Source organism: Talpa occidentalis, unplaced genomic scaffold (assembly GCF_014898055.3).
Source record: "Talpa occidentalis isolate TD23 unplaced genomic scaffold, MPIMG_talOcc4v2.1 talOcc4.16, whole genome shotgun sequence".
In the NCBI taxonomy this organism is placed as follows: Eukaryota; Metazoa; Chordata; class Mammalia; order Eulipotyphla; family Talpidae; genus Talpa; species Talpa occidentalis.
In genome coordinates, this window is record NW_023601653.1 from 4705781 (window position 1) to 4730001 (window position 24221).

The 24221-nt window shown below is 58.6% G+C and overlaps 4 protein-coding genes across 6 annotated transcripts; 1 reads left to right on the forward strand and 3 right to left on the reverse strand.

Moving 5' to 3' along the window:
• The first annotated feature begins 966 nt into the window (after positions 1-966).
• RPS19BP1 (ribosomal protein S19 binding protein 1) lies at positions 967-4040 on the forward strand. The gene is made up of 4 exons (XM_037513523.2): positions 967-1026; positions 1199-1327; positions 3029-3126; positions 3503-4040. Exons 1-4 carry the CDS (start codon positions 975-977, stop codon positions 3632-3634), a joined length of 411 nt encoding a protein of 136 aa, XP_037369420.1. The 5' UTR covers positions 967-974; the 3' UTR covers positions 3635-4040.
• Positions 4041-4851: 811 nt separating this feature from the next.
• On the reverse strand, positions 4852-6839 carry ATF4 (activating transcription factor 4). The gene is made up of 3 exons (XM_037513522.1): positions 6657-6839; positions 5856-6173; positions 4852-5757 (listed from the first exon to the last, which is right to left on the reverse strand). The coding sequence occupies exons 2-3, from the start codon at positions 6079-6081 to the stop codon at positions 4928-4930; spliced, it is 1056 nt and encodes a 351-aa protein (XP_037369419.1). The 5' UTR covers positions 6082-6173; positions 6657-6839; the 3' UTR covers positions 4852-4927.
• Positions 6840-7885: 1046 nt separating this feature from the next.
• Positions 7886-16832, reverse strand: MIEF1 (mitochondrial elongation factor 1). The gene is made up of 5 exons (XM_037513527.2): positions 16794-16832; positions 15128-15278; positions 13704-13881; positions 13247-13509; positions 7886-12712 (listed from the first exon to the last, which is right to left on the reverse strand). Exons 2-5 carry the CDS (start codon positions 15269-15271, stop codon positions 11906-11908), a joined length of 1392 nt encoding a protein of 463 aa, XP_037369424.1. The 5' UTR covers positions 15272-15278; positions 16794-16832; the 3' UTR covers positions 7886-11905.
• A 74-nt stretch (positions 16833-16906) lies between these two features.
• On the reverse strand, positions 16907-20811 carry LOC129145930 (MIEF1 upstream open reading frame protein). Of its 3 annotated transcripts, XM_054696026.1 has the most exons (4): positions 20744-20811; positions 20142-20229; positions 19940-20048; positions 16907-17147 (listed from the first exon to the last, which is right to left on the reverse strand). In XM_054696026.1, the coding sequence occupies exons 2-4, from the start codon at positions 20179-20181 to the stop codon at positions 16907-16909; spliced, it is 390 nt and encodes a 129-aa protein (XP_054552001.1). In that variant the 5' UTR covers positions 20182-20229; positions 20744-20811. The 3 variants fall into 3 exon arrangements, with proteins under 3 accessions (XP_054552001.1, XP_054552002.1, XP_054552003.1); XM_054696027.1 differs by lacking the exons at positions 19940-20048; positions 20142-20229; positions 20744-20811 and adding an exon at positions 18125-18562; XM_054696028.1 differs by lacking the exons at positions 19940-20048; positions 20142-20229; positions 20744-20811 and adding an exon at positions 18114-18167.
• Between the last annotated feature and the right edge of the window lie 3410 nt (positions 20812-24221).

Below are 24221 nucleotides of genomic sequence, written 5' to 3' on the forward strand. Positions count from 1 at the left end.
AGGGGCCGGGGGGCCGCACGACGAGAGCCCCGCCGCCCCGCGCGCTCGTCTCGGGGGGCCGGTCCCCTCCCGCCCGCCCCCCGCCCCAGCCCAGCGCGGAGGCCCCCCGGGCCCGGGTTCCCCGCGCGGACGCCCGGGGGACCCCAGGTCCCGGCCTCTCGGCCTCCCGCCCTGCAGGGGGCCGCGGAGCCCCTGGGCCGCGGGCAACGGGCGCGTCGGCGCTTCCCGCGCGCCGGGACGCCGGGGCCAGACCCGAGGGGCTCCGGGGGGCCGAGCCTTCCCGGGGCTCCTCTCAGGCCCGGGGGTCCCTCCGGGGAGCCGGCCCAGGCCCCCGAGGCCGCCCCGGCCCGAAGCCCCAGACTCGGGTCCAGGACCCGGGGCTCCCGGGACGGGGCTCCCGCTGCGCGCCCCGCGCCGCGCCGCGCCAGGGCGGGAATGACCGTGACAGGCGCAGGCGCCGCGCCGGGCCGCGGCCTCCCGGGAAACGGCTGCAGCCCCAAACACACGACCTAACGGGGAAACCCTGATCACTGTTTGCAGCTTTGCAAACGTCTCTGAGTGTCTGGCGTAACGGACGGCGGCGGTTCTCCCGCCACGCGCGACCCGCACGACGCCGCCCGGGCCCAGGTTCCTAAAGGTCCAGCCTCGAATTTCCCCCTTCGCGCTACGCGAGGACTCGGCGCGGACCCGGCGGCCCCGCCCCGCCGCGCGGGCCACGAGACGGCTTCCGGGAGGGGGCGTGGCCTTGCGCGCCGCCGGCAGGTTGGCCTGGGATTGGGCGGCCTACGCGCCTGCGCGTGGGCCCCGCCTGCCGTTCACGCCCCTTCCCCGAAGGAAACCTGCAACCCTCGAGGCGTGCGTCCCTTCCGCCCGCCCACTCCGGAACCTTCTGTTCGGGCTCGCGTTTCCGCGGAGAGGACTAGGCCGGTCAAGCGGAAGTAGCGTGAGGCGCGGGGGCGGGGCCAGGCGCGGCCATGTCGGCGGCTCTGCTGCGGCGGGGCCTGGAGCTGCTGGGGGCGCCGGAGGGTGAGGAGGGGCTCCCCGGGACGCCAGCGCGGCGGGAGGGCGGGAGGGCGGGAGGGGCTGCGGCCCGGCGCCCGGAGAGCGCGGAGCGATGCAGGCCCGCTTAGCCTGGGGGGGGGTGGAGGGCTCCTGCTGTCCCCCGACCTGGGTCCGTTCTCCCGCGCGTCCCCCCCAGCCCCCCAGGCCTCGACCCGCCGGGCCAAGGCGAGCGGGGCTCCAGGGAAGCGGGCCCGGAAGGCGAAGGCCACCCAGGCCCGGAAACTGCGGAACTCGGCCAAGGGGAAGGTGCCCAAGTCGGCGCTGGGTGAGTTCGGGAAGGGGCTGAACAGGCGGCCCCGCGCGCGGGAGGACGCCCTGGAAGAGGGGGCGCTTGAGAGGTTCGCCAGGCAGTTCTAGAATTCCTGCAGCGGAGTAGGGGATGTGGTGGCGAACGAAGCACGTCTCCCTGGCCCACCTGGCCTTCTCGCCCCATGCGGGGAGAGAAGCATCAGGGTCAAAGCCCGCACCTGGCGGATGAGGCCAGGAGTGAGGCTGCCCTGCTTCGGGAGGGCTTAGAGGAAAACGCCTTGTCCGAGGGAGCGCCGTTTAAGCCCAGGTCTAAAGGAAGTAGAAGAGCGAACCAGGGGGAGAGTGTGGTGAAAGAAGGGCGTCTGCGTGTCGAAGGGAGCCTGGAAAGGTGCTTGTGGCCCGCAGGGGTCAGAGGTGGCGCATCTGACAGTTCAGTCTGCGCGCCCCGGGCGCTTGTAAGCCCCGTACAGTACGATGTTCGCTCATGACCCGTGAGGTCGGTGTGTTACCCCAGTTCACAGATGCAGAAACACGCATCTGCTCAAACGCTACAGGTAGAAACCCGCCAGCGTGTCTCACCTGCTCTGTTCAGCCACTTCCCACAAGTCGTTGTGGGGATGGAGGAGGAGGGAGACCCAGAACAGAGCCCAGTTCCTAAGGCGCACCTGGGGGTAGGTGGAGGAGATGTGGGCAGGATTGGGGGTGTTGACATGTGGCGGGACTCGGTGAGCTCCTAGTGTGTCTTTGATTCCCGGGGGCCTGATAGCTAAAAGATGTTCATGTTCAAAGAGTTGTTAACTCTGAGGCGGACATATGACATGAGCCGGTGTGGAGGCAGGAAAGCAGTCGAGCCACAGAAATGTATGAAACAGGACCATGGGGTGCCAGCAACTTTCCGACCCCAACCCGGCCCTTGTCCCCCCAGCCTGCTGTGGTACATAATTATGGCCAGTCTCATGAACACCCCTGGGGCTGCCACCCTGGCTGAGCTGCATCATCTCTTACCTGAATCATTGCAAAGTCACATCTGCTCTCCCTCAGGTGTTCCCTCTCCCCATAATCTCACCACAGCCACGGTGATCCTGCCAATCATAAGTCAGACCCACCTCCTGCCCCTGCACCCTCACCGACTCCCGTGGGACCTGGTGAAAGCCGCATATGGTCCACTGCCTCTACAGCTTCATCTGCTGTCCCCTCCCCTGGTCAGCTATTTCTGTTCTTGGAACACACTGGCCACACTTCTGTTTTAGGGTGTTTGCACTGGCTGCTCTTCTACTTAAAATGCTTTCTGCCTTCAGTCTTTGCCCAAAGGTGATTTCAGTGAGGCCTCCTCATACCCTCCAGTGAGGACTTGGAGCCCTCCACCCCCGGTGTTCCTCATTTCTGCTCACTGTTTTCTTTCTCCATAAACTGTATCACCCTTTTACATACCCCTAGTCCAGTATCCTGGCCCGTCCCCCACTCCCCCAAGCTCCACTGGAGTTGCATCCCAACAGAGCCGACACTGTACTGCTTCACACACACTTGCTGAATGAATGAATAAATCAAATCACCTGAGCGGCAGGTCTGTGTGGAGAGTGGGTTTACCAGGAAAGAGCCCTGGCTGTTGCAGTGATCTAGGGAAGGGATGGGGGGTGGGCAGAAGGAAAGGGAGGTTTAGAGGGGAGACATCAGCAGGAATTCAGAGTGAATCTGAAATGATGCCACCTGCCCACAGCTGAGTTCCAGAAGCGAGCTTGTCAGAGCAATCTCCAAGTAAATCTGAGGCTTATGACCAAATCGAGGAGCACCTTGTCCGACTCCGTGACCCGGCAGGTCTGTCAGCAGGGTGGGCGTGGGAAGGAACCTGCAGGATGCGCGCTGAGGCCTTCCCTACAGGTCCCAGCCCTGCAAATAGGGTGGAGGGTGGGTACCCTCCTAGGCTGCTCTGCTGCAAGGCGTTTCCCCAAGCCTCAGAACAAAGCAGAACAAGGTGGGAGGCAGTGTGTGGACTTCCTCCCTTGGGATCTTGGTAGGCTCCTCTGGGTAGGACCTTGGGTTCGCTCCCCTGTAAATGGGACGATGGGCTGTATGTCCCATCGGGCAGCTACACACCAGCACTTGTCCCAGGTGTGTAGCTCCAAGTGGCAGTCCCTTTGTGTGGGAGTCATCAAGCGCAGATCCTGATTTCTACACTCCCACCCTCCCCCAGATTGTGCTGCAGAACCGGGGCCGCAAGGCCTGTGACCGGCCTGCGACCAAGACTAAGAAGAAGAAGGCAGAGGGCACCGTGTTCACTGAGGAAGACTTCCAGAAGTTCCAGCAGGAATACTTTGGCAGCTAGGCCCCAGGAAGACATAGGGGAGAGGCACCAGGGCCGCCTCCTCTGACTTCACAGCCCCCAGGCTGCCAGCCCAGTTCAAGGAAGCCCTGGACCTGGAGCAGGCAGGAGACTGGAATGGAGCTGAGCCGGGAGCCCTGGGGAGGCTTGACACGGGACTCAGAGGCCATCTATGGGAATGAGCTGTTTCCCCCACCGGCCCTCTGGGCTGTTTGCTGTGCAAAGGCCAGTGATGGCCTGTGTAAGCGCCTCTAGCAGGTGGGCTGAGTGGGCTTCACAGCTCAAATAAATGTGGACTCCAGGGCTGGCTGCATGCTAATCTGACTTTTCCTTCCCCCATCCCCCCTTGCCCTGAGAACACCCAGTGTTTGCTGACCTACCCCAGAGGTGCCTTCCCTTCTGAAGCAAAAATAGCTCCTGCAGCTGCCAGGGGCTGTGTTCCAAGGTAGGGGCTCCAGCCAGAAGGGGAGTACACTGCCTTTGCACACTCCCCTCCCCCAACCTACTCTAGGGGAGTGGGTAATTGCTTTTACCTCTCCAGTTCCCTTGGAGGGAGGGCAGTAGTGGGAGGTCAGGCTCCTCATTCACCAGTGGGGCTCCACCAGGAAGGGGGCACTTTCAGTTTGAGCAGCACCTTGACAACCTGTTGCCATCCCACCACCCGCAAGTGCCCAGATGTAGGTGCTGTCTACCTTCCAGACCAGGCACCTCTTTATCTGTGCTGTGACACCTCCGGGAGGAAGTTCCTGAAGCGCTAACTTGCCAGGACCACATCTTCACTCCCCCAGGCCCACTGGAGTTACCTGGGAACACCCTGGCTGGGCAGTTTCTGCAGCTCCCAACCAATGTCCAAATGAGGCTAGTGTCCCAGCCACTGGAAAGCACCCCCACCCCCCAATCTACCATGGGGCAGCCTCAGCACAGCATGCCAGGTCCCCTGGCATCCACTCTCTGCCAGGGTAACCACCCAGTTCCCCATGGATTCAATGAAAAATAAAGCCGTCATGAGTGGGTTCCCCACCCCCCCACTCCATAGAGCTCTCCGGAACTATTAAGCTTCCCCAGTGAACCTAGCAGCCACTGGTGCTCAGCTCAAAAGATTTTGAGGAAGTTTCTGGGTATGTGTGCTGGTGGAGGGCTGGGGCCAGGGCCACTTCTCTCCCACTCCCACCCCAGCTGCTTGCTCCCCGGCCTGGAAATGGAACAGCAGTCAAACGATGCTTTCACTACAAAATAATTTATTACAACACAGCTTCAGCGCAAGCCTATATACAAGCACACTCGTGACTACCCTAACTAGGGAACCTTTTTCTTTCCCCTTGCCTTGCGGACCTCTTCTATCAGATCTTTCAGGTACTGGATCTCCTTGGCCAGGGATTCGGCCCGCTCCTTCAGAGCCTCGTTCTTCTTCTCCAGCTCTTTACACTCGCCAGTGAGGGCCTCCTGCTCTGCCCTCTTCTTCTGGCGGTACCTAGTGGCTGCGGTCTTGTTCTGCTCCATTTTCTTCAGCTTCTTATCCAATTTCTCCCCTTTTACTTTTGCTGCTACAATCTTCTCTCCAGGAGGGTCATAGGGCTTGGGGCGGGCAGGGCCACAAACGACACCTGGGGCTATCACACTCCTGTTTGGAGAGCTCCTGGAGGTGGGGGGACTATGCTGGGGAGAGCCTAGATACTCGGGACTCATGCAGATACCACTATCGTTATCTGAGGGGGAATCCTCCTCCTTGATGCACGGAGGGACCATGGTAACATAGGCCGTGGAGTCTGGCTTCCTGTCTCCTTCAGAGATGTCCACTTCACTGCCTAGCTCTAAACTAAAGGAATGGTCTGGAGTGGAAGACAGGGCCCCTGGGGAAAGGGGGAGAGGTTGCAGAAAGGTCAAGGGGGCAACCTGGTCTGTTTTTGGTAAACTTTCTGGAAGATGGCCAATGGGGTTCACTATCTGGGGGGGCTCCTTATTACTCTCTTGGACTAGGGGGTCAAAGAGATCACACGTGTCATCCAGCGAGGCCAAAAGCTCCTCTGGCATCGTTTCCAGGTCACCTAAACTCAACAGGGCATCAAAGTCGAACTCATTCAGATCTATTTTCTCCACCATCCAATCTGTCCCGGAGAAGGCATCCTCTGCGGAAGATTGAGAAATGGCGCCCGTAAGTCAGACCCGAGAGCGCGCGCCCCATCCCCAGACCCGCCCCCCGCGGATAGAGGCGACGCCGTCTCACCCTTGCCGATGTCTGAGGCGTTGACCAACCCATCCACAGCCAGCCACTCGGAGGAGCCCGCCTTAGCCTTGTCGCCGGAGAACCCATGAGGTTTGAAGTGCTTGGCCACCTCCAGGTAGTCGTCCAGGAGACCCAGGCTTTCTTCAGCCCCCAAAGCCGACTGGTCGAAGGGGGACATCAAGTCCCCCACCAACACCTCGCTGCTCAGGAAGCTCATCTCGGCCATGCTGCGGGGCTTTGCGGGATTCGAGGAATGGACTTAATTCGAAGGTGTCTTTGTCGGTTACAGCAACGCTGCTGCTGACTGCCGTGAGAAGCCTGCGCAAGCGGCAGAACCGAGTCCATCAGGCGCCGGCCGGCCCGGCCCGACCCGCTCCCCTCCCCTCGAGGCGCCACATCGCAGTCCCCTGGCGGCCGGGGCCCCCCGCCCGCCTCCGGCCCCGGGCCGCCCAAGATGGAGGCCCGGCCGTGGCCCGCCGGCCGCCCGGGGGAAGCTCCGTCCTCCCGTCCAGATCCGGCCGCGGCGCCCCGCCCCCGCCGGCCGCGCCCGCCGCCATCTTGGCTCCTGCCACGTTTCGCGGGCGCCGCCGGGCGCGGGGCCGCCCCGTCCGCGGGAGCTTCGCCGCCACCCCGGCGCCGCCCGGCCGCGCCCCCCAGCCCGGAGCGCCGCGTCTCGGCGCCGCGGAAACAGGGGCCGCGCGTCCCGGGCGCTCGTAAAGCCGCTTCCCCTCCGCGACGCCGCCCGCCGGCCGGCAGCCCTCGCGGGCCAGGCGCGCGCGGCCCGGCCGGCCCGGTACTTACGCCATGGCTTAAGCCGCTGGGGGGTGCCGCTGCAGAGCCTGGTGCTGCTGCCGCCGCTGCAAAGGCCAACGCTGCCGCAGCCACTGCTGCCTCTAATACGCCATGGCGGCCGCGAACCCGGCGGGAGCGGAGCAGAAGGCGCGCGAAGAGGATCTACATGCACCGGCCGGACGAGGAGAAATGGCCGCCGCGCGCCGGCCGCGGAGCCTTTATAGACTCGCCCCTGGGCCGCATCGCAGCCACATCCTTCCGCAGAGGTCACGTGACGGCGCCTTCCACCCATTTGTTTTCACCGAACCGACGCCCCTACTGTTTCCCACCCTTGACTTCCAAGGAAGGGGTGTAGCCAGGGAGGGAAAATGAGTCACTTTCAAGGTCTCACGAAAGGAAAGAGGGGCACTACTTTGCAAGGCTTTTAAGATCGAAGTCACTCTTGCCTCCGCCGCCAGGAGCGCGGAGGGATCTCCTGACGCGCCCCGCTTCCGGTGTCAGCTCGGGGCGGGGAGACGAGCCTCTCATCCCTAGAAGGTTTTATTGTGGAGGCGGCGGCCGCCTGGTTGTCGCGCGACGTGCTAGCGGGGAGCGCGCGTCGAGCTGATTGGTCAGGCACGGTGAGTCATGTATATCTCAAGCTCCTATTGGCCCGACCGAGGGAAGGGGCGGGGCTGTCGGTTTCGTTCCCGCCGGCGGCCTCAGTCTTCGCCCAGTCCGAGTCGGCGGTGACGCTCCTGCGCAGCGACCCTCCCGCCTGTCGCCGCCGGCGCCCGCAGCGCGGGGCGTCCTTAATGGCGGCCTCCCGCCGAGGCCCCGGCTGGCCGCCCCCCGGGCCGCCCCAAGCCAGCCGCCGTGCTCTAGCCCGGCGATGTCGCGAGGCCTCCGGGGCTTTCGCTCCGTGTGCGCGTTCGCCGGGCGCACGCCCCTCGGGAGCTAGAAGGGGAGCCCGAGCACCCCAGTCGAGGGGGCCGCCGTGCCCACCTGCCGGCGCCGCGGAGCTGCCTGGCCAATGTAGCTCCCTCCCGCCCCCTAGAAACGAGGGGAGGCTGACTCGGCCTTTACCCTCGCGCTGGGGTAGCTTCTCGACTCCGGACCCCGTCACGCCAGGCAGCGCTTCCCCTCCAGTCCTCCACGCCCCCCCATCCCGGGGACCCCAGGTTTGGGTCGGACCTCCCACTCGCGGGGTGCTGGGAAGTGAGCGCTGAGCAGCTCCCGCCTCCCTGCAGTACCCCCAGTCAGGCCCCCTGGGAACAGAAACCGTGAGTTTCCGCCTTCACGTCGGGGCCATACAGGTATCATTTCTGCGAGGGCTGTGATGTCCGAAAAACGGGCCATCTGTGGACTTGCTACAGTCCAGCCCAATGATTTCTCGGCCATGGTAAACTGAGGACTCATGGGATGAGGTGTCACACGGGCCTGGTGAATGCAGTCGGGTGGGGGGTAGAGGGTAGACTTTAGGGATAAACCCAAAAGAACCTGGCTCTTCCATTTACTCGCCGGGACATTCTGGTTAAGTGACTTAGCCTCGCTAACCTCGGTGTCCTCATCTGGATAGGCGGCTAATGATCCCTTTTCCCATCCGCGGAGTGAAGTTGTCAAGCGTGTAAAGCACTGAGCAGGGCGCCTGGCACCTGCTGAGTGCTCAGTAAGTGGTAGCTATACCTGTCATCAGTACTCAGATCTTCTGACCCTGATCTAACCCCGGTGTCCTGCTTCCTCCTATTATTTACTGAGACACAACCCACAACCATAAACAACTGGTATGTGCAGAGCAAACCAGGTACTGGCAGGTGTGATTTTGCTTCCCTCGGGATCAGGAGTGCTGAGATGCGCAGCTGTTGAGGGCGGGCAGTGGGAATCCCTGAATCACACATCTTCCAAAGGCATCTAAGGCCCCAAGGGCCATGCCCTCCTTTCGCTGTCTCCACTTGTCAGTGCCTCCTGATGGGTGCCCAGGCAGTGTCTGAGGGTTAAAGAAAGTTACTCTGCCCCAGTTCCAACACCGCAGAGGTGGAAGGGTGACTCCAGTGCCAGCTTGTCCCGTCCCTTCTATTACGGAAGGCAGAGCACTTGACAAGTTCTCTAGCTGCAGTGGAGAACCAGTACCACACACGTCAAAGCTATTGGAAAGGAGGTTCTTTTCTTCTTCCCATGCTGTGGAAAGGCATCTTGTCCCCTAGCTTGATTTCCTCCCACAAGAAGAAAGACGGTGGTTCTTGGTCTCAAGGCTAAGCTGCTTTTATATGGACCTAGCCAAGACAAAACGGGACCTGACGATTCCAGCTGAACACACCAACTGCTATTCGAGAGAAGGCAAGGGACAGGAAGGCAAGTTGTGGACTTGTATGTAAAGATGAGATGCTCAAAATGAACAGCTAAACCACACATTGTATGTAGTTAACCCCTCCGGTCCCTGGGCCACTGACAAGCATCAGTGTCCAAAGCACGACAGCCTGGCAGCCCGGCGCTGGGCCAGTTCCAGGCCCGTGTCTGTTCCCGCAGGCCTTGCGCGTCAGTAGGAGGAAGCATTCCCAGCCAGGCGCCTAGTCTCAAGGAAGGCGTACGGTGGCAGGGGCTGCAGACACACATAGCGTTCCCCACTTATAGAACCCTTTTGGAGCTGATTCCTTATCAGAGTGGTTGAAGCGCTCAACTTGAGTGGCATAGAAAGGAGTAAATCAGCTAATTTGAAGTGTGAACTGGAAGACGACCAGGGCCCGAGCCAGAAGGGGACCACAGGCCTCAACACAGCTTTTCCAAACATGAGCTTTGTTTATTCAGGGATGTGGGGAAGAGTCACAACCAAGATAATAAAGAAAAATACTGTTGTCCTGAACTCTTTTAGGAAGGAGCCACAGGGGAAAACAAAATGTCTTGGAATTGATTCGATTCTCAAGATTACTTTTTAAGCTTTAGACTGGTTTGCTAACCTTGATGTGTGCCAAAAAATTTCCAGACTTGAGCACAGCAGAAGCTATTAAGGAAAAGGGGTGGGGGTGAAGGGGAGTTAACCAAATAGGAAGGTAGGCTAGTGGAGAAAAGCACTCTATTTTCCCAAAGACTAAAAAATGGGGAGCAGTGTTGCCTCCTTCCATCCAAGCATTTGTCTTCCGTGTTACAAGGCTTGCCCAGTCTCCGTCAGCAGCCCCCAAGACCATGGCCAAGAATCCCCATTGCTCCTAGTTCTGAGAACTTAGATCTTCTTGCTTATGAAATGGAAGTTTTGGTTTTGTAAAACAGTTAAGCGACAGATGTCCTTACAAAGATGCTCTTTAAGAGAGAAACTCATTTCCCTTCCTAAAAGCACAATGACACCTGGCTTGGATAATTTGGGATTTCTGAGCTTTTCCCTCCCATGTTTTATACGGAATCTGGCCAGAGACATTTGCCTGGGAAATTGTGAGTTTTATAGTACAGGGAGACGATCCCCTATCTCAATGAGGAGCCCACGCTTTTGCTGCACTTAGTCAGCCTTCCCTCTAATGGACACCAGATGAGGCCCTGGAACCATCACTGCAGGCTCCACCCATGGCCTCCACACCAGTCACCCTAGTGTGGAGAATCAGCATTCCTGATTCTCAAACTCCCCTTGATTCTGATAAACAGCCAGGAAAATCTCTCAGCTTTATACTTTTCATTCTCTCTCAATAGCTTCATACAAATGAACCAAGTAAAGTCGCCTTAAGGAACCCCTGCATGTATGAGAAAAGCAGGAAGAGTCTCCAAATATAGCCAAGGCTAACCCTATAGCTCTCAGCCTCCTAAATCCGTGACAAAGCAAGGACAGAAGTCTCAACCCTGCCCTATATTCAAAGGGTGGATGAGCTTTCAGTGCTATTTAGAGTCACTTTGTGTCACTGTCATTGGGAAGGGATGAGACAGCCACAGAGTGCGTCGCCACAGTCCCACTGACGGAGAGGTAGTAAGGAGAAAAAGACGACTTGGTAGAACAAAATACTGGATGGGCTCATCAGAAACAGATTTATCAGTTTCTTGCCACAAATGAAAAAAACCACAGAACAAGAAGGTGCACAGACACTGTATTAAACGCTCCTCCCCACCTCAGGATACTTTTTACACTGCAATAAATAGTGCAATTTTAGCAGCGGGAAACAAGGAACGCAGGAAAACCCGCTCCCCTTGTGTAGTTCTGTCCACGCACCTTCTCCCAGCAGCACAACTCCCCGTGCAGGCGGGACCAGGAGGTCTGCGCCCGTGTGCAAACCTGTGGGGCTGGCTGTGGGGCCTGTTCTTGGTCTAACCAGGCAAGGCCTGAGGGGAGGAAACACGGTCACTGAGCCCCAACTAGTGGTGGGACTTCCCAGCTGGAGTTCAAGGCCTGCCACCCCCCTACCTGTGACTCTGAAGGCCTCATCCTGCTTGGCAGTAAGGCAGCGCAGGGGGTGAGCAGCACACGCCCTGCCACCCCTCCCGCCCTCCTCTGCCTGACTCCAGCCCAGGGAGAGGAGAGTTCAGGAGCACACAGGCTCTCCCAGGCCCTCCCCACCAGGAACCTCACTCCCTGCCACTAAGAAGCAGGTCCCCAAGTAACTCTCCATCCAGTTTATCTTACGCCCACACACCTGTGTGCATCGAGAACAGTGTTCCCACAGAGACCCTCTCAGCACTTAGGAATGTGAGTTGCTCAGGAGGGGAGAGCGGGCTTCTTTACCAGGAACCCAGGTCAGAGGCCAGCTCTTCCACCAGCTTTACCCCCAGAAACCCTAATAACTGCCTGAGCACGCACTGCGCAGAGTTCGTCTGGGAAACATGCTATCAAAACCCTCCAGTGACATTCAGCTAAAAGGCAGCATCTTGATTAGGCAGATGTGCTCCAGATGTGCTCCACAGAAAACAAAACAAGACGTGAGCAAGAGAAGAGGACAGAGGAGGCATGGGAAGGAACGTGGGGCGAGGCCGCAGCAGCCGAACACCTGAGCCCAAGCACAAAACACCAAGTGGTCTCCGAGGCTCAGGCCAGAGCTCCATCTTTTCAATTCATTCCAGGAAAATGAGCCTGGAGCAAGAGGGAGGGGAAGAAGGGGGTGCACAGTGCTTGGTAACAAAAATAGAAAGGGCAGGGTGAGGAAACAGGACAGCAAGAGCGGTCATTCTAATCAGCATGAAGCGACCCGGGCGAAGACCACCGAGACAGGAGGGCCCGCGGCCTGTGAGGCACCAACTACGCAGCCACGTGTTTCTGATGGAGAACCCAGGGCCTGACCGCCCGGCACCCATGCTGGCCTTCGCCTGCCCTACGTCTGCAGCAGCACCTCCGGCTCAGACAATGAGCAATAGAGAGTGTACCCCAATTCGTCTATTTCTTCAGGGGTGAGCTCTGCAAATAAGTTCACCTTGGGGTTTAGGGCACTGGGTAGGACCCCGGCCTCTAAATAGCTAATAAGTCCCCTCAAGGCCTGCAGGAATCGGTCGGCCAGCATATCTGGAGACCAGTCCTCCTCCTCCTGGGCCAAGTGGAGGATGACGTTGGTGAGCTGGCTGGCAGTGAGGTGGCCCAGAGCCGGAGTAGACTTGCATATGGCCTTGAGGATTTTGAGGCACAGAGATCGGCAGCCCGAGTCGGCCTGGTCCAAAGCCCGCAGGCGTGCCGTCTCAGCAGGACGCAGGCTCAGCCGCCACAAGTTGTCATACTGGGCCAGCCGATGTGGTCTGGCCACCAAGACAGTGTCACCAAGGGTCACTGATGGCAAGAAGTCGATGACGAGATGCTTGTCACGCTCATACTGAACTTCAAGGGTCAGGGCCTCCGGGGGTGGGGCGGGTCGGATCACATAGTCCAAGAGGGACCCTATGGCCGGCCAGTTGATGGAGCCAGCCACCACCTTCTCGAACGTGTCTGCCACTGTCTTGGGGGAAAGATAGCCCCCTACTACGCAGCGGTCCCAGTAACTGCTGCCACGAGGAAAGTACTCTGGGTTCTCACGGCGAACCAGGAAGAAGCCAGGGACGTTCATGATGGTGTCCTCGCCAGGGATACACGACCACAGGTTCTGCTCCAGCACAAGGGGCACAATGAGCTGGATGTGGTCGGCTGTCACCACCTGTCAGAGCAGAATTAAAAAGGTTTTGAGGAATCTAATCTGCTCCAGAGACACGCTTCCCCAAACACAGGCCCCGCCACCTGTATTCTCCCAACGATCCAGGCAACTAAGAACTCTTGTGCCATCATTTCAACTCACACCAAGGGAGTTTAAACCCAGGTCTCCACGACAGCAGAGCCTGTACTCATTCCACAAGCCTCACCATGTGCAGGCAGGGAAGTGCCTATGGTGTCAGCCCTCAGGCCCAGAAGACCCAAGAAGAGAGAACTAGAGAGGAGAGATGGGCCGGGGCACAGGAAGGAGGCGGCCTCTCACGGCTCCCTCCAAGTCCCTCCAAGGACTAAGAACAAGAGAGGGTGAGACTCAAGATTTGGGTATCTGAATGCGGCGGCAGCAGCACACAGAACGCAGAAGCAGCGAGTCCAGTCTTCCCAGCAAGCCTGGGGCGCTGCCCCCGCACAGCAGAGCGGCAGCATTCTGCACCAAGCAGCCGGGTCAGCACTCACCCACTCTTGGAGAGAAACACCCCATTACCTGCAGGTCATCATAGAGGCTGCCACTCAGGTACATGTCCCGAAGTGGCATGTCAGGCAACTTGGCCCGCAGGAAGCTCCGGAGCTCGGCACATATGTCCACGGCAGCTTGCTTGGCCCGAGCCTGCTCACCGGCAGGGATGGCTGCCCGGTTCCGGTAATAAGAAAGTAGTTTCTCCTGCAGGGACATGCGGAGTCGTGACTTCTTCAAGTCTACCTGGCCCTTCCTGGCCAATGGCTTGGGCCGGGGCGGGCAGAATGTATCTGCCAAGGCAAGAGAGAGGGGCACGTGAGCTCTTCCCGTGCTTGCTCCGTCCACAGCGGCCTCAGCCCCGGAAAGGAGCAGGGCTTGGAACACAAGGCTAGCATGGGCCTGGCGCACAGCCGCCCGAGACACGCCCGCTGAACGCAGTAGTACTGAGCCCGGGGAGCAGTCCAGGGGGTCGCGGTGTTCTCACCTGTGTCAAAGGCCGAGGAGTCCGTGGGGAGGGTCTGCAGGGACCTGCTCAGGCCTGTCTTCATGTCCTTGTTCAGCAAGCGGGGGGAGCCCATCCAGTTTGGTTCTTCCCAGCTCCTCTTCCCGGAATGGCTCAGGCGGGTGGGGCTGGTAGGGGCACTGATGGCCCGATCGTACATCTGCAACAGCAGAGGGGGCCCCGCACGTGTACCTTTCTTCCTGTTCCCCTCCTCCCCAGCGGCCCTGCCCTACTGCGTTAAAACTACTGTTCTTCAATAACTGTTTTATTCTAGTTTATGGACTGCTTTGTTCCGGGCAGAAAAATCTCAGGAAATAGTAAGTGATGCAACTAAGAAACAGACTATCCATATGTCACAACCCAGAAGTAACTGTTAACTCTCTGGTGTTTTTTGGTTTTTTTTTGTTGTTTTTTTCCCCAGATTTATCTATTTATGCATGCAAGAGCTGGGGTACAGGCCAGAGATGTGGGGGGTGAGAGGATTCACCAGAGACAGAGTGGGAAACAGAACAGGCAGATCTACTGAAACACACTGCTGAGGGGAGCAGCGGGCGAGACAGGAGAGGTCTGCCTCGCCATGTGGGTTTCTCTGTGGCCGGCCAGGGATCAAATTCATGCTGCAGAGACTGCAATTGCTTCATACTGCGGTGCTTAACCCCTTGCGCCACCAGGGAGGCCTCTGGTGTATTTCTTTCTGGAAATGTTTACTTATGTAATTAGGATCCTTTCTCTATAAATACTTTTGAAACCTGCTTTTTTCCCCACTTTTTTTTTTTAACATTCCCCTACATCACTAAGAATGAAGCAAAATTTTCCAACTCTACAAAATAGCGGACCATAATGTCGAACACAGATTCATTGATCTAACAAATACTTATCAAGAGGCTACCACATGGCAAGTGTTGTTCTAACTGGCTAAGAATAAAACAGCAAACCAAGAGACCCAATCCTGCCTTCCAGGGTTTGGAGTGGAGGCAAGAGACACGGGCAATATGTAACGCGCGCTGAAGCATGAAGACAGCGCAAGCGCTACAGTGATGAGCGGGAGGGAGGGGGAAGAGCAGGAGAGAAGGAGGGGAGAAAACAATGATAAATGGTGAGAAAAACAAAGTAGGAAAGAAAAAGAGGAAGTGTGTGCATGGCGGGTGTTGCCATTTTAAGTAAGGTCGACGAGGGAGGATATTTTGGATACGTCCAATAGTTTCCTCACTTGGATAAACGTCCTGTACCCCTAATGACGTCTCTAGGGCAGAGCACCAGGCGCAGACTTCTGCAGTCTCTCCGGGCTCAGCTGATGAGGATCAGGTTAGGGCCCATCAGTGGCATGAGACTTGGCCCAGGTCAGCCGCTTTGGAGGCCTGCTGTGCTACTGCTCCCCCCACCCCGGGCCTGGCTCAGGCACTTACCCGTTTCACCGCCAGTGTAGCGATGCCCAGCATGGCTGCTCCGCCCACCCCCAGCACCAGCCGGGCATTGGAGAGCACAAAATCGATGGCTGTGCCGATGCCGTTGTCATCCTTCTTGCCTTTGCGCTCCCCGGCGCCTGCCATGGCTCACCTGGGAGGGCGGGGGACACAGCCATCACCACCTGGGCCTCCTCCCTCCCGCCAGGCCAGTCCCCCAAAAGTTCAGGTCCTCTGTGAGTTCCGCAACCCAAATCCTCCTGCCTCCAGCGCTGCACGCTCTAGGGTGGAGAGGGCGACGCCATGTCATGGATGATGTGGCTGCGCGGTGAGACGCTGAACATGCTCACCATGGGCAGACCTCTCCACGCGCCCACTTGCGATCCCAGAAAGCACCAAGCTCATGCCCATCCTTTCTGGCACGAGAGTGAAATCCCACCGTATCCCACCCCTTCCCAGCCTCACGCCACCACCCCTGAGCTCAGCCACATCGCCATCTCCAATTTACAGATGAAGAAACTGAGGCAAAGACGAGGCAACTGCAGCCTGAAGGAGCTGCGATCCTATCGCTTGTTTTTGGTTTTTTGTTTTTCGGAGGTGGTGATGGTGACCCAACTCATAGTCAAAATAAATTAGGGACACAAAGACTCCAGTCGCTCCCCACTGCCCCTGCAGAGAGGGCGGGCTCCCGTGGGATTCCTCTCACCCCCCGGCTCTGCATGGCGAAGGCGGCTGTGCCCAAATCTGAGAGGATGAGGGGAACCATTACGTAAGGCGCCTCCTCCTGCTTTCCCTCTGTCACAACAGCACCCTCTACCCAGTTGGCAGGCCTGACACCTCACACTCAGCCCTCCTCCTTCTCCCCGTCCCCTGCCTCAGCCAGCTGGCCACCAGTCCCACCACTGCGCACACCGTGTTTCCACGTGGCCACTCCGCCACCTCAGACCCTCCATCGCACCTGGCTAGAGCTGCGGCCTCCTGGGTCTCACCCATTTATTCTCCACACTGCCACTGCCGCGATCCCGCCTCCACGTCATCCCCCTGCTGACACAGCAGTGACGGTCCCCCCCCATCAGATACGCAATCTCATCAGGGGAGTCACGTCCTTCCAGACCTGGCCGTCTCCACTGCAGCCTCCCTCCTTAGAGGAGCACCACTCTGGCCATGCCAGACTCAGGTTCCCAGACTATGAACTGCAGCCTCCACCACCATGCTCGCTTGTTCTCTCCTGTCCCCAGCTACATGGCAATGCCAGGATGCGAAGCAGGCACTGCCCTCTGAAGTCTGCGTACTACGCTCGTTTCACAGACTGGGTTGTAACAGAACAGTTCTGTTTGGGGGATTGTGATTGGATCCCACAAGATAACTAAATCTGAAGATAACTGAAGATTGAGGGAGCCTGAAACTCAGCTCTGACAGTTGTAACCAGTAACTTCTCTAACATTTTCATATGTGAAATGTTCTTTGAAATGGTGATAATTCTGTTCAGGTGGAGCTTGAAATTTAAGGTCTGTTTTCCTCCAGGGAGCATATTTCTGTTAATATGTATTACTTCCTCCTTCCATTTCCAATGGCCAAAGGACTTTGGGCACTAAAAGGAAAGGTTCTCCCTCTGCTGGTCCCCTGCTTGAGAGAAAAACAAACCCCAGAGGACCAAGGGCCTACCTACCTGAGGCTTCTCACTGCATCTGTGAGGTGGGGCTGGGCGGGAGCAGGAGCGTCCACAGAAGGCACCTTTGTCCTCTCCCTTGGAATTAGGATGAGAGGAGAAGGGAAGGGATCCTAAATAATCCCCCCCAGTTTGCTGTGGAGGAAGACCAGGCCCTTTTCCAGCTGCCTCTCCCGGGCCTCAGGATCCTCCAGTTTCTGATTTTTCCGGAACTCACGGCGGATGGAGGCCAAGTAGAAGTCTCGATCAGTGTAGCGAAGCTCTCGACCCTGGCGCAGCAGAGCCCGGTAGAGACTCAGCACCGCTGATCGGCTCCACGGGGCCATGGGGGACCGACAGGGACTGGGCGTCACGCTAGGAGAAGGAAGAAACAGTAACCTAGAATCAGAACATATGACAGAAGGGCCCACAGAGACTCCCTAATTTGGGAGCTCTTAATCTAGGTCTCAGAGACTGCAAAGGTCCACTACAACTTAGTGGCAGGGCTGGGCCCAGACCCCAGCTCCCCACTGCAGATCCCAGGAAACTACAGGTTATGCTGAAGGGCCAGGGCGTGGCTCTGCCTGGGCTTGGATCTGGTTCTGCCACTGACTTTCCTCACGACTTTGGGCAAAGTATTTAACCCCTCTGAGCATCACTTCCTCACTTGTAGAATGTCGATAATGTGCTGACAATACCACTAGGGCTATTTTGAGAATTGTATGAGACAAAAGCATGGAAGCGCCTGTAATTGAACTTCACCACAAGGGATGGTCTAGAGTGACTGAAAACGACTCAGGCACACTTAAATCCTGGTACTGCCACTGATGGGCTGACCACCTTGGGCAAGTTTCTTTAACCTCTCTATACTAACCACAGCTCCTCACCTGTAAAAGGAGGATTAAAACTGTATTTTGCCCACATGGTTGGTATAAGGATTAAATGAGCCACACACTAAGCATCCCACCAGGGAGAGCTATTATCACAGCTACCCACCCTTAAGTGCTCGGTAAATATGAGATGTAGTCACACATAAACTGATACCATCTTCCTTCAGGAACAATGAACCCTGACACCAGCACAGCGTTGTCATATGTAAAATGCTCTGCCGCTCATTATTACATTTAAATTAAGGAACGTATGAGGCAGTCAGGGTTCATAACATAGTTTACATTCATGGAGTGTTTACTATACGCCAGGCACCATCTAAGCACTTCCCACACAACTCATCTCATTCTATCAACAACCCCAGCATCATCATTATCCCCAGGCAACATAGCTGTATAGCCACCCCCCAACTCCTGACCAACTCTGCCTGCTCCGTAATGAACTGTCACTTACTGGGACCTCACCATGTGTACAGCACCTCTGGGCGCCTCACAAACTTTCCTAGCACAGGCCCTGGTACATGGCAAGGGTTCAGAAAATAAGTTGAAGGAGGAAATCCTCCAAACATCCCCATGTGGCAGAAAGGATCACCCCCGTTTCAGATCTAAATAAATGACGCTGAGTGGGGGAGACACACGACTGGTAAAAAGATGTGGACTTTGAGCGCAGCCAGGAGCCATCGGCCTCGGGCCTTGCTAACTTCCTGCGCGAGCCCGAGCAAGCCACGGGCCCGGTCCCTTTTCTCCACCGTGAGGGAGAGCCCCGCGGGCCCAAGGGCCTCCCGGACTGTGAGCGATGAATCCAGAAAACCGCAGGAAAGTGCCTTCTGAGGCAGAAAGCGCCCGTCACGCGAGGGCTGTCGTTACAAGGTCGCTCGGCGAGGGGCCGGCCGCGCCCCGGCGATCCCCAGTTCCTCCCCTGACTCGGGGGGCCGGGCCGCCCCGGAGGGGAGACCCTGAGACGGGAGCGGGCCGGAGCCCCGATTGGGCTCTGGCCGGGGCGGGGCGCGGCGCGGCCTCCCAGGGAAAGCCCGGGCGGGCTGGGGCTGGACCCCGGCGGCCAGGCCGGCAGATGGAGTCCGGGCCGGATGGGGGGCGCCGGCCGCGGCCCTGAGAGGAGGCGCGGCGAACCCCGGGCCTCACCCGCCCCTCACTCACCCGCGGACCGCGCGCGCCACCACTGCTCGGGACTCGCCTCTCGCCCGGCACCTCTCCCCGGGTCACCCGCCAACATGGCCCCTTCACTTCCGGGACACGACCTTGCGCACGAGCCGGGGGGCGGGGCTGAACCCTGAGGGGGCGGGCGGAGGCGGCCGGACTTCCGGTCTGCGCGGCCGCGGCCGCCCTCGGGGCGGGGCCAGGGGCTCGTGGCCACGCCCCCGCGCGGCTCCGCTCGCGCCCCCGTCGGGCTCCGGCGCTGCGTGCCGGGCTCCGCTGGGCCGTCTGGGGGTCTCTGTGCGAACCCCGGCGCGGATAACAGCCCCTGTGGCGTCCAAACCTCTCCCAAGCCACCTTCTCAGGACGCCTCCTCATCCCTCCGGGCTTCCCGTCCCCGCCCGTTGGCCCCTGGCGAAGCCCGAGCCGCCCAGGTCCGCGCCGGTCCCTCTTCCCCGGCCCCTCCTGGCCGGCGGGGATCGAACTCGTGCCGCAGAGGCTGCGGATTGCCTCACAGTGCGGTGCTTAGCCCCTTGCGCCACCAGGGAGGCCCTGGCGGATTCTAAATGTAAAAATGTTCACGGTTAGCGGGCAGACACATGAAACAGATGGAAACCAGGTCGCGGCATCTCTTGGCTCCAAACCCCCTGCCCTGCTGTCTCTGGGCCCCTGACAAGGGCCCCTGACAAGGACCCCGTGCAGCACACCGGGCCCCGCAGGAGGGTCTGGGCACCTCGTAGGACTCAACCTGCTCAACGACAAAATGTGTTCATTGGCCCCTCTTATTTCGAGGCACTGCTTTGTAATTTACCCATTTGCTTCCCTGCCTCTCCCCGGACCGGAGGGCAGCACCTTGCAAAGGACCACAGGGGACGAGGGCTAAAGCAGGCACCAGGCAGCGGGAAGAGGACGGGGGCTCAGACCAGGAGGTGGCGGCGGGGAGGAGGGCCAGGTGCTGGAAGTATTTGGACGTCTGTATGGAGTCTGCCACCCCCTCTCCCTGGTGCCCCGTGGTGCCCAGCTCCCAGTCCAGGCATGTCCGTTTCTTTGGGATGGTGAACTTCAGGCTTTGGAATCAGGCCCCAGGGGTCAGGATGACAACGTAAGGGAGTGGGGGGCACTTACAGAGTCCTTGCCCATTCATTCATTCCTGCCACAGATCCTTGCTCGGGGTCTCTGATGTGTAAAGCACCACCAAGGGCATTGCAGGGAACAGAAAAATCAGTCCTCTCTCCTCCTGGGAAAGAGAGGAGGTGAAAAGAACTTGGAGCAGAAACATTGAGTGAGAGGAAAAGCAGGAGGGAGGGAAGGAGAGAGGGAGGCCCACCTGGTGAGGGGATGTGGAGCAGGACCTGTGGGCAGGGCATCCTGGTGTTTGGCCCTCATGTGGGCTCTTCGGGCTCCGGCTCCGGGTCCTGGGAGGCACCAGAACAGGAAGAGAGTGAGCGGGAGCTGGGGAGAGGCCGGACAGGTCCTCGTGAGGGGCCCAGAGACTGTAGGGCAGGAGGGTTTTGAGCCAAGAGATGATGGGACCTGGTTTCCATCTGTTTCATGTGTTTGTTTGCTTGCTAATGGTGAACATTTTTACACTTAGAATCTGCTAGGGCCTCCCTGGTGGCGCAAGGGGTTAAGCATCGCACTATGAGGCAATCGGCAGTCACTGCAGCACAAGTTCGATGCCCGGCTGGCCAGGGAGCAACCCACATGGCACAGCAGACCTCTCCTGTCTCACCTGCTGCTCCCCTCAGCAGTGTACTTCGGTCAGTCTGCCTGTTCTGTTACCCACTCTGTCTCTGGTGAATCCTCTCACCCCCTACATCTCTGGCCTGTACCCTAGCTCTTGTATGCATAAATAAATAAATCTTTAAAAAATATTAAAAAAAAATAGAATCAGCCAACTGGACTCAGTTTAGAGGCCCCTGATTTTACCGGCACCATCCAAAGCCTCATAATCAGGAGCCAGGCAGATGGGCCTTCCTTCCATCAGACCCGCCAGGGTGTTGGCCCGGCTACGTGATGTCACAGAGCATCTTCCCAGCCTGTCTAGTCTGTGTTGATGGCCTTGACACCACAGCCAATGAGGCGCTGCTGCCTTTGTCCTCCCCGTGGTGGCTCAGAGGTCGGGACACCTGCTGGGAGCATCATGGTTCAGCTTATTCCGGGATATTGGGGCTGCCTCTGGGGTCGCAATGCCTCCGCTGCCAGAAGGTGGGTGGGATCTTGGGGTTTTTGTGTCTGTGGAGGTTTTCGGCACTGCCTTCTTGGCCTTTGAAGCCTTGGGAGTTGGCCAGGACAGGGGCTTCCTTCTCCACTTTGGAGTCCATCTTCACAAAAAGGGCTCCTGACTTCTGCTTCCACAGGCTCCGTCTGGCTTGAGACTAAGTGAAGGTGTTAGGGGGAAAAGGATGTCCCGAAGCAAATTCCATACAGGCTTTGTGGACTCCACCCCCACCCCAGGTCAAAGCCAAAGACACTGGGAACTCCAAATCCCATCCCCACCCAAGGGAAGGTGGCTGGGACCTGAGGGTGGGGTTAAGCAGCCAGGTGGATACAAAAGGCAGACATGTGGGCTTTGGGGATCCCCCATTTTGGCTCTCCACCAGCTCGCAGCGTCCGGCCAGCTCAGAGAGTGACTTTGGGTTTCCAGGTCGTGGATCGGGTAGGACGCATTAAAGACTTTATTTCCCTATTTCTCCCTGAGTTGTATATTTTCCTTATTTCCTTTTCCCTTGTAAATAAACCTTTTATGAACCTTTTGTGTGTGTCTGTAGTAGAGTATTCATAAGTCCCTTGTAAGCGCGCGGGTGAGGACCCACAGCCAGGAATCCGTTCAATATCGGGGTTGCTCTATAACAAAGGGAACAAAGGTTAACCCAGGGAGACTGACAGAGCGGCCAGGGAATCTGGCCAGGGAGGAGAGGGCAGCATGGAAGGGAGGGGTCGCAGCCTCTGTTAGGAGCCCAGAGGATTTGCTGCTGTGGGGGAGGTAGGAGCTTCGGGCTTCTGTCTCAGCCACCGCGGCTGCCTCCTGCTCCTGTCTATTTAGGAACCTGTCCCGGGTTTTCCAAATTGCTGATGGGACTGAGCATCTCCAGGAGGGCAGGGAAGAGTTCTGAGTGACACAGCGCCCCCACCCCTTCCATCCCCCACACTCCACACACACACCCAACCCCCCCACCCCCCCACCCCCGCCGCAGTAATGGAAATGGTGAACCCTTGGCGCTTTAGGGAAATGGAGGTCCCAGGTGGAATCCTTGAGAAGCGAGACTTCAGACTAGGAGCAATAGTGTCTGAGTCTGAGGAACCTGGGGTCTGTTGGACTCATTTCCAACCCCCAGGACTGGGGGGGGGGAGGGGCCCCGAAAGGAGGACGTTAGCATGCTTGGCCTCTCCTCTCTCAGGCAGCGCCAGCACCCACAGCGGCCTTCATCAAGCACCTACTGTGTGCCAGACACGGGACAGACACTGCAGTATGTCTAACCCTGACGCCCCCTTTGGTAGACAGCATTGTTCCCATTTTATGGATGAGAAAACCAAGAGCGAAAGAGGTTTGGCCAATTCTCTAAGAGACGCTGAGCGGGGCGCAGAGACGCCAGGGCCAGAGCCCGAGACCTGGGCACGTGTTCTCCCCTCCCCCCGCCGCCCTACTTTGCTCTGGGAAGAAATATTTTTTGACCCAAATAAATGTAATTGGTTACGGCTCTGGCTGGAAGGCCAGGTGACCTTTTGTGTCCCTCCTGATCCTCCTGTTCTAGCGAATATTATTTTTAGGCGGAAAGGAGGGAGCCCCTGGCAGGCTGGCTGCAGGCCCGCTCCCCCAAACTCTTCAGGGTTTTCTCTTTACTTCCACGCTCACAGCCTCCTTGCCGCCCCCAGTCAACGTGGCCGGGGTGCGACAGGGGCAGTGAGGCAGGCGTCTGGCCCCACGCGTGCCCGGGGTGCCTTTGTAGGCTGGAGAGCCCAGGCGCAGGGCACTGACCCCAATCTCAGGGCTCCGCGGGGTGTGTCCCACCTGGGGGGCTGAGGTCTGCAGAGATTGTCCCCAGGCTGCTGCGGTAGCCCCTGAACAGTCATTGGTGGGCAGCAGGCGCAGACACTGATGAGTTCTCCCCATGAACCAACACCTGTGAGCCCCAGCTCCCTGGTCCTCAAGGCAGCCCCGCGCAGGACTGCGCTGCGGGGACCAGGTCATCGTGGGCCCAGCTACATCCGAGGAGACGGGACCTTGAAGAAGCTGTAAGACGAGGATCTGAACTCGGGTCTGGAGCTGAGAACCAGCCACAGGATAGAGGTCATTACTCAGGATGAAGGTGGAGGAAGAAGACACCGGGGGTGAGGAGCCCTGGGGGCATCGACACCTAAGGCCCAGGAAGCAAAGGACACTAGGGGGGACCAGCAGAAGGCGGGGGTGTCCTGGAGGTTTGGGGAGGAGGGAGAGGCCACTGTGCTCCCACAGCTGCCAGGCCTCCCCCTGACACGGGAGCGTGGGCCTCCCCCTCAGGGAAGTGGAGGGGTGGAGTGAACCCCAGATGAGGAGCCTGGCTGCCCTGCGCATGCCTGGGTGCAGGGGTCCTTGGGGTTGGATTGGGGACAGGTCATTGAGGCAGTTACACCCCCTGCTGATTCGGAGGCCGGAGACTAGGGGCCCACAGCCTGCCAGTGCCAACCCACACTGCAGACCCAGCCGAGAGCCAGGGCGGGGACACAGGGGAGGAAGCCTCGCTGCCCCGCATGCTGGGGAGATGCGCTTCGGTGCAAGCCCTGGGCGGGCTTTTCCTCCTCTGGGGAGGGGGCGTCCCCTCTGCTCTGCAGGCCGGCAGCGATTGGCCTGCCCCCTAGATTGCCTTCATCATTCTGTGCTATTTTCTCAGCATGGTTTCCTTTTCTCTTGATGATCTTCCAGGATTCCAACTTTTAAGGTATTTGCTTTTCCACAGGGTGGTGGCGTCTGCGGAAAGAGAAAGGAGAGATGGCAGCCGCAGCTCGCCCTTCCATTAGGCGGCAGCAGAGCTCCAGGAGAAGCAGGTGCCACCCAGACCACCAGGAGCTGTGTGCCTTGGGCAATGTAGACTCCCCCATCTCCCACATCCTAGGCTCCCCACTTCCAGTCTCGCAGGCTGGGGAGTGGAGGACCCCTCCCCAATAGCATTCACACACAGTTACTGAGTGTAGGAGTTGAAAGGGAAGTGATCCCAAGTGGGGGGTAGATGCAGTGAGGTGTCGTGTTGAGGTACGAATTGGCAGCACAGAGGCCGCAGGTCCAGCCTGGAGGCTTCCTCAGAGCCGAACATGACTCCTGAAAACAGAACTGCCTGCTGAGCACCCTAATCAGATGGCTCCAAGGGCCAGAGCAGCAGGGCATCCTTAAGGGCTTCATGGAATGAGGCTTCCCTGCCGGGCTGGCTGC

Excerpts from the sequence above, each read along its gene's own strand:
- RPS19BP1 (XM_037513523.2), top strand. The coding sequence starts at position 975 with ATGTCGGCGGCTCTGCTGCGGCGGGGCCTGGAGCTGCTGGGGGCGCCG. Across the intron at positions 1,027-1,198 it reads GCTGCTGGGGGCGCCGGAGG|CCCCCCAGGCCTCGACCCGC; the intron begins GTGAGGAGGGGC and ends CGTCCCCCCCAG. Across the intron at positions 3,127-3,502 it reads CCGACTCCGTGACCCGGCAG|ATTGTGCTGCAGAACCGGGG; the intron begins GTCTGTCAGCAG and ends ACCCTCCCCCAG.
- ATF4 (XM_037513522.1), bottom strand. The coding sequence starts at position 6,081 with ATGGCCGAGATGAGCTTCCTGAGCAGCGAGGTGTTGGTGGGGGACTTG. Across the intron at positions 5,758-5,855 it reads CGCCTCAGACATCGGCAAGG|AGGATGCCTTCTCCGGGACA; the intron begins GTGAGACGGCGT and ends AATCTTCCGCAG.
- MIEF1 (XM_037513527.2), bottom strand. The coding sequence starts at position 15,271 with ATGGCAGGCGCCGGGGAGCGCAAAGGCAAGAAGGATGACAACGGCATC. Across the intron at positions 13,510-13,703 it reads CTCCTCGGCCTTTGACACAG|ATACATTCTGCCCGCCCCGG; the intron begins GTGAGAACACCG and ends TTGCCTTGGCAG. Across the intron at positions 12,713-13,246 it reads GCCTCTATGATGACCTGCAG|GTGGTGACAGCCGACCACAT; the intron begins GTAATGGGGTGT and ends CTGCTCTGACAG.
- LOC129145930 (XM_054696026.1), bottom strand. The coding sequence starts at position 20,181 with ATGCCCTGCCCACAGGTCCTGCTCCACATCCCCTCACCAG. Across the intron at positions 20,049-20,141 it reads GCTCCACATCCCCTCACCAG|GAGAGAGGACTGATTTTTCT; the intron begins GTGGGCCTCCCT and ends CTTTCCCAGGAG. Across the intron at positions 17,148-19,939 it reads AATGAATGGGCAAGGACTCT|CGTGACGCCCAGTCCCTGTC; the intron begins GTAAGTGCCCCC and ends TCCTTCTCCTAG.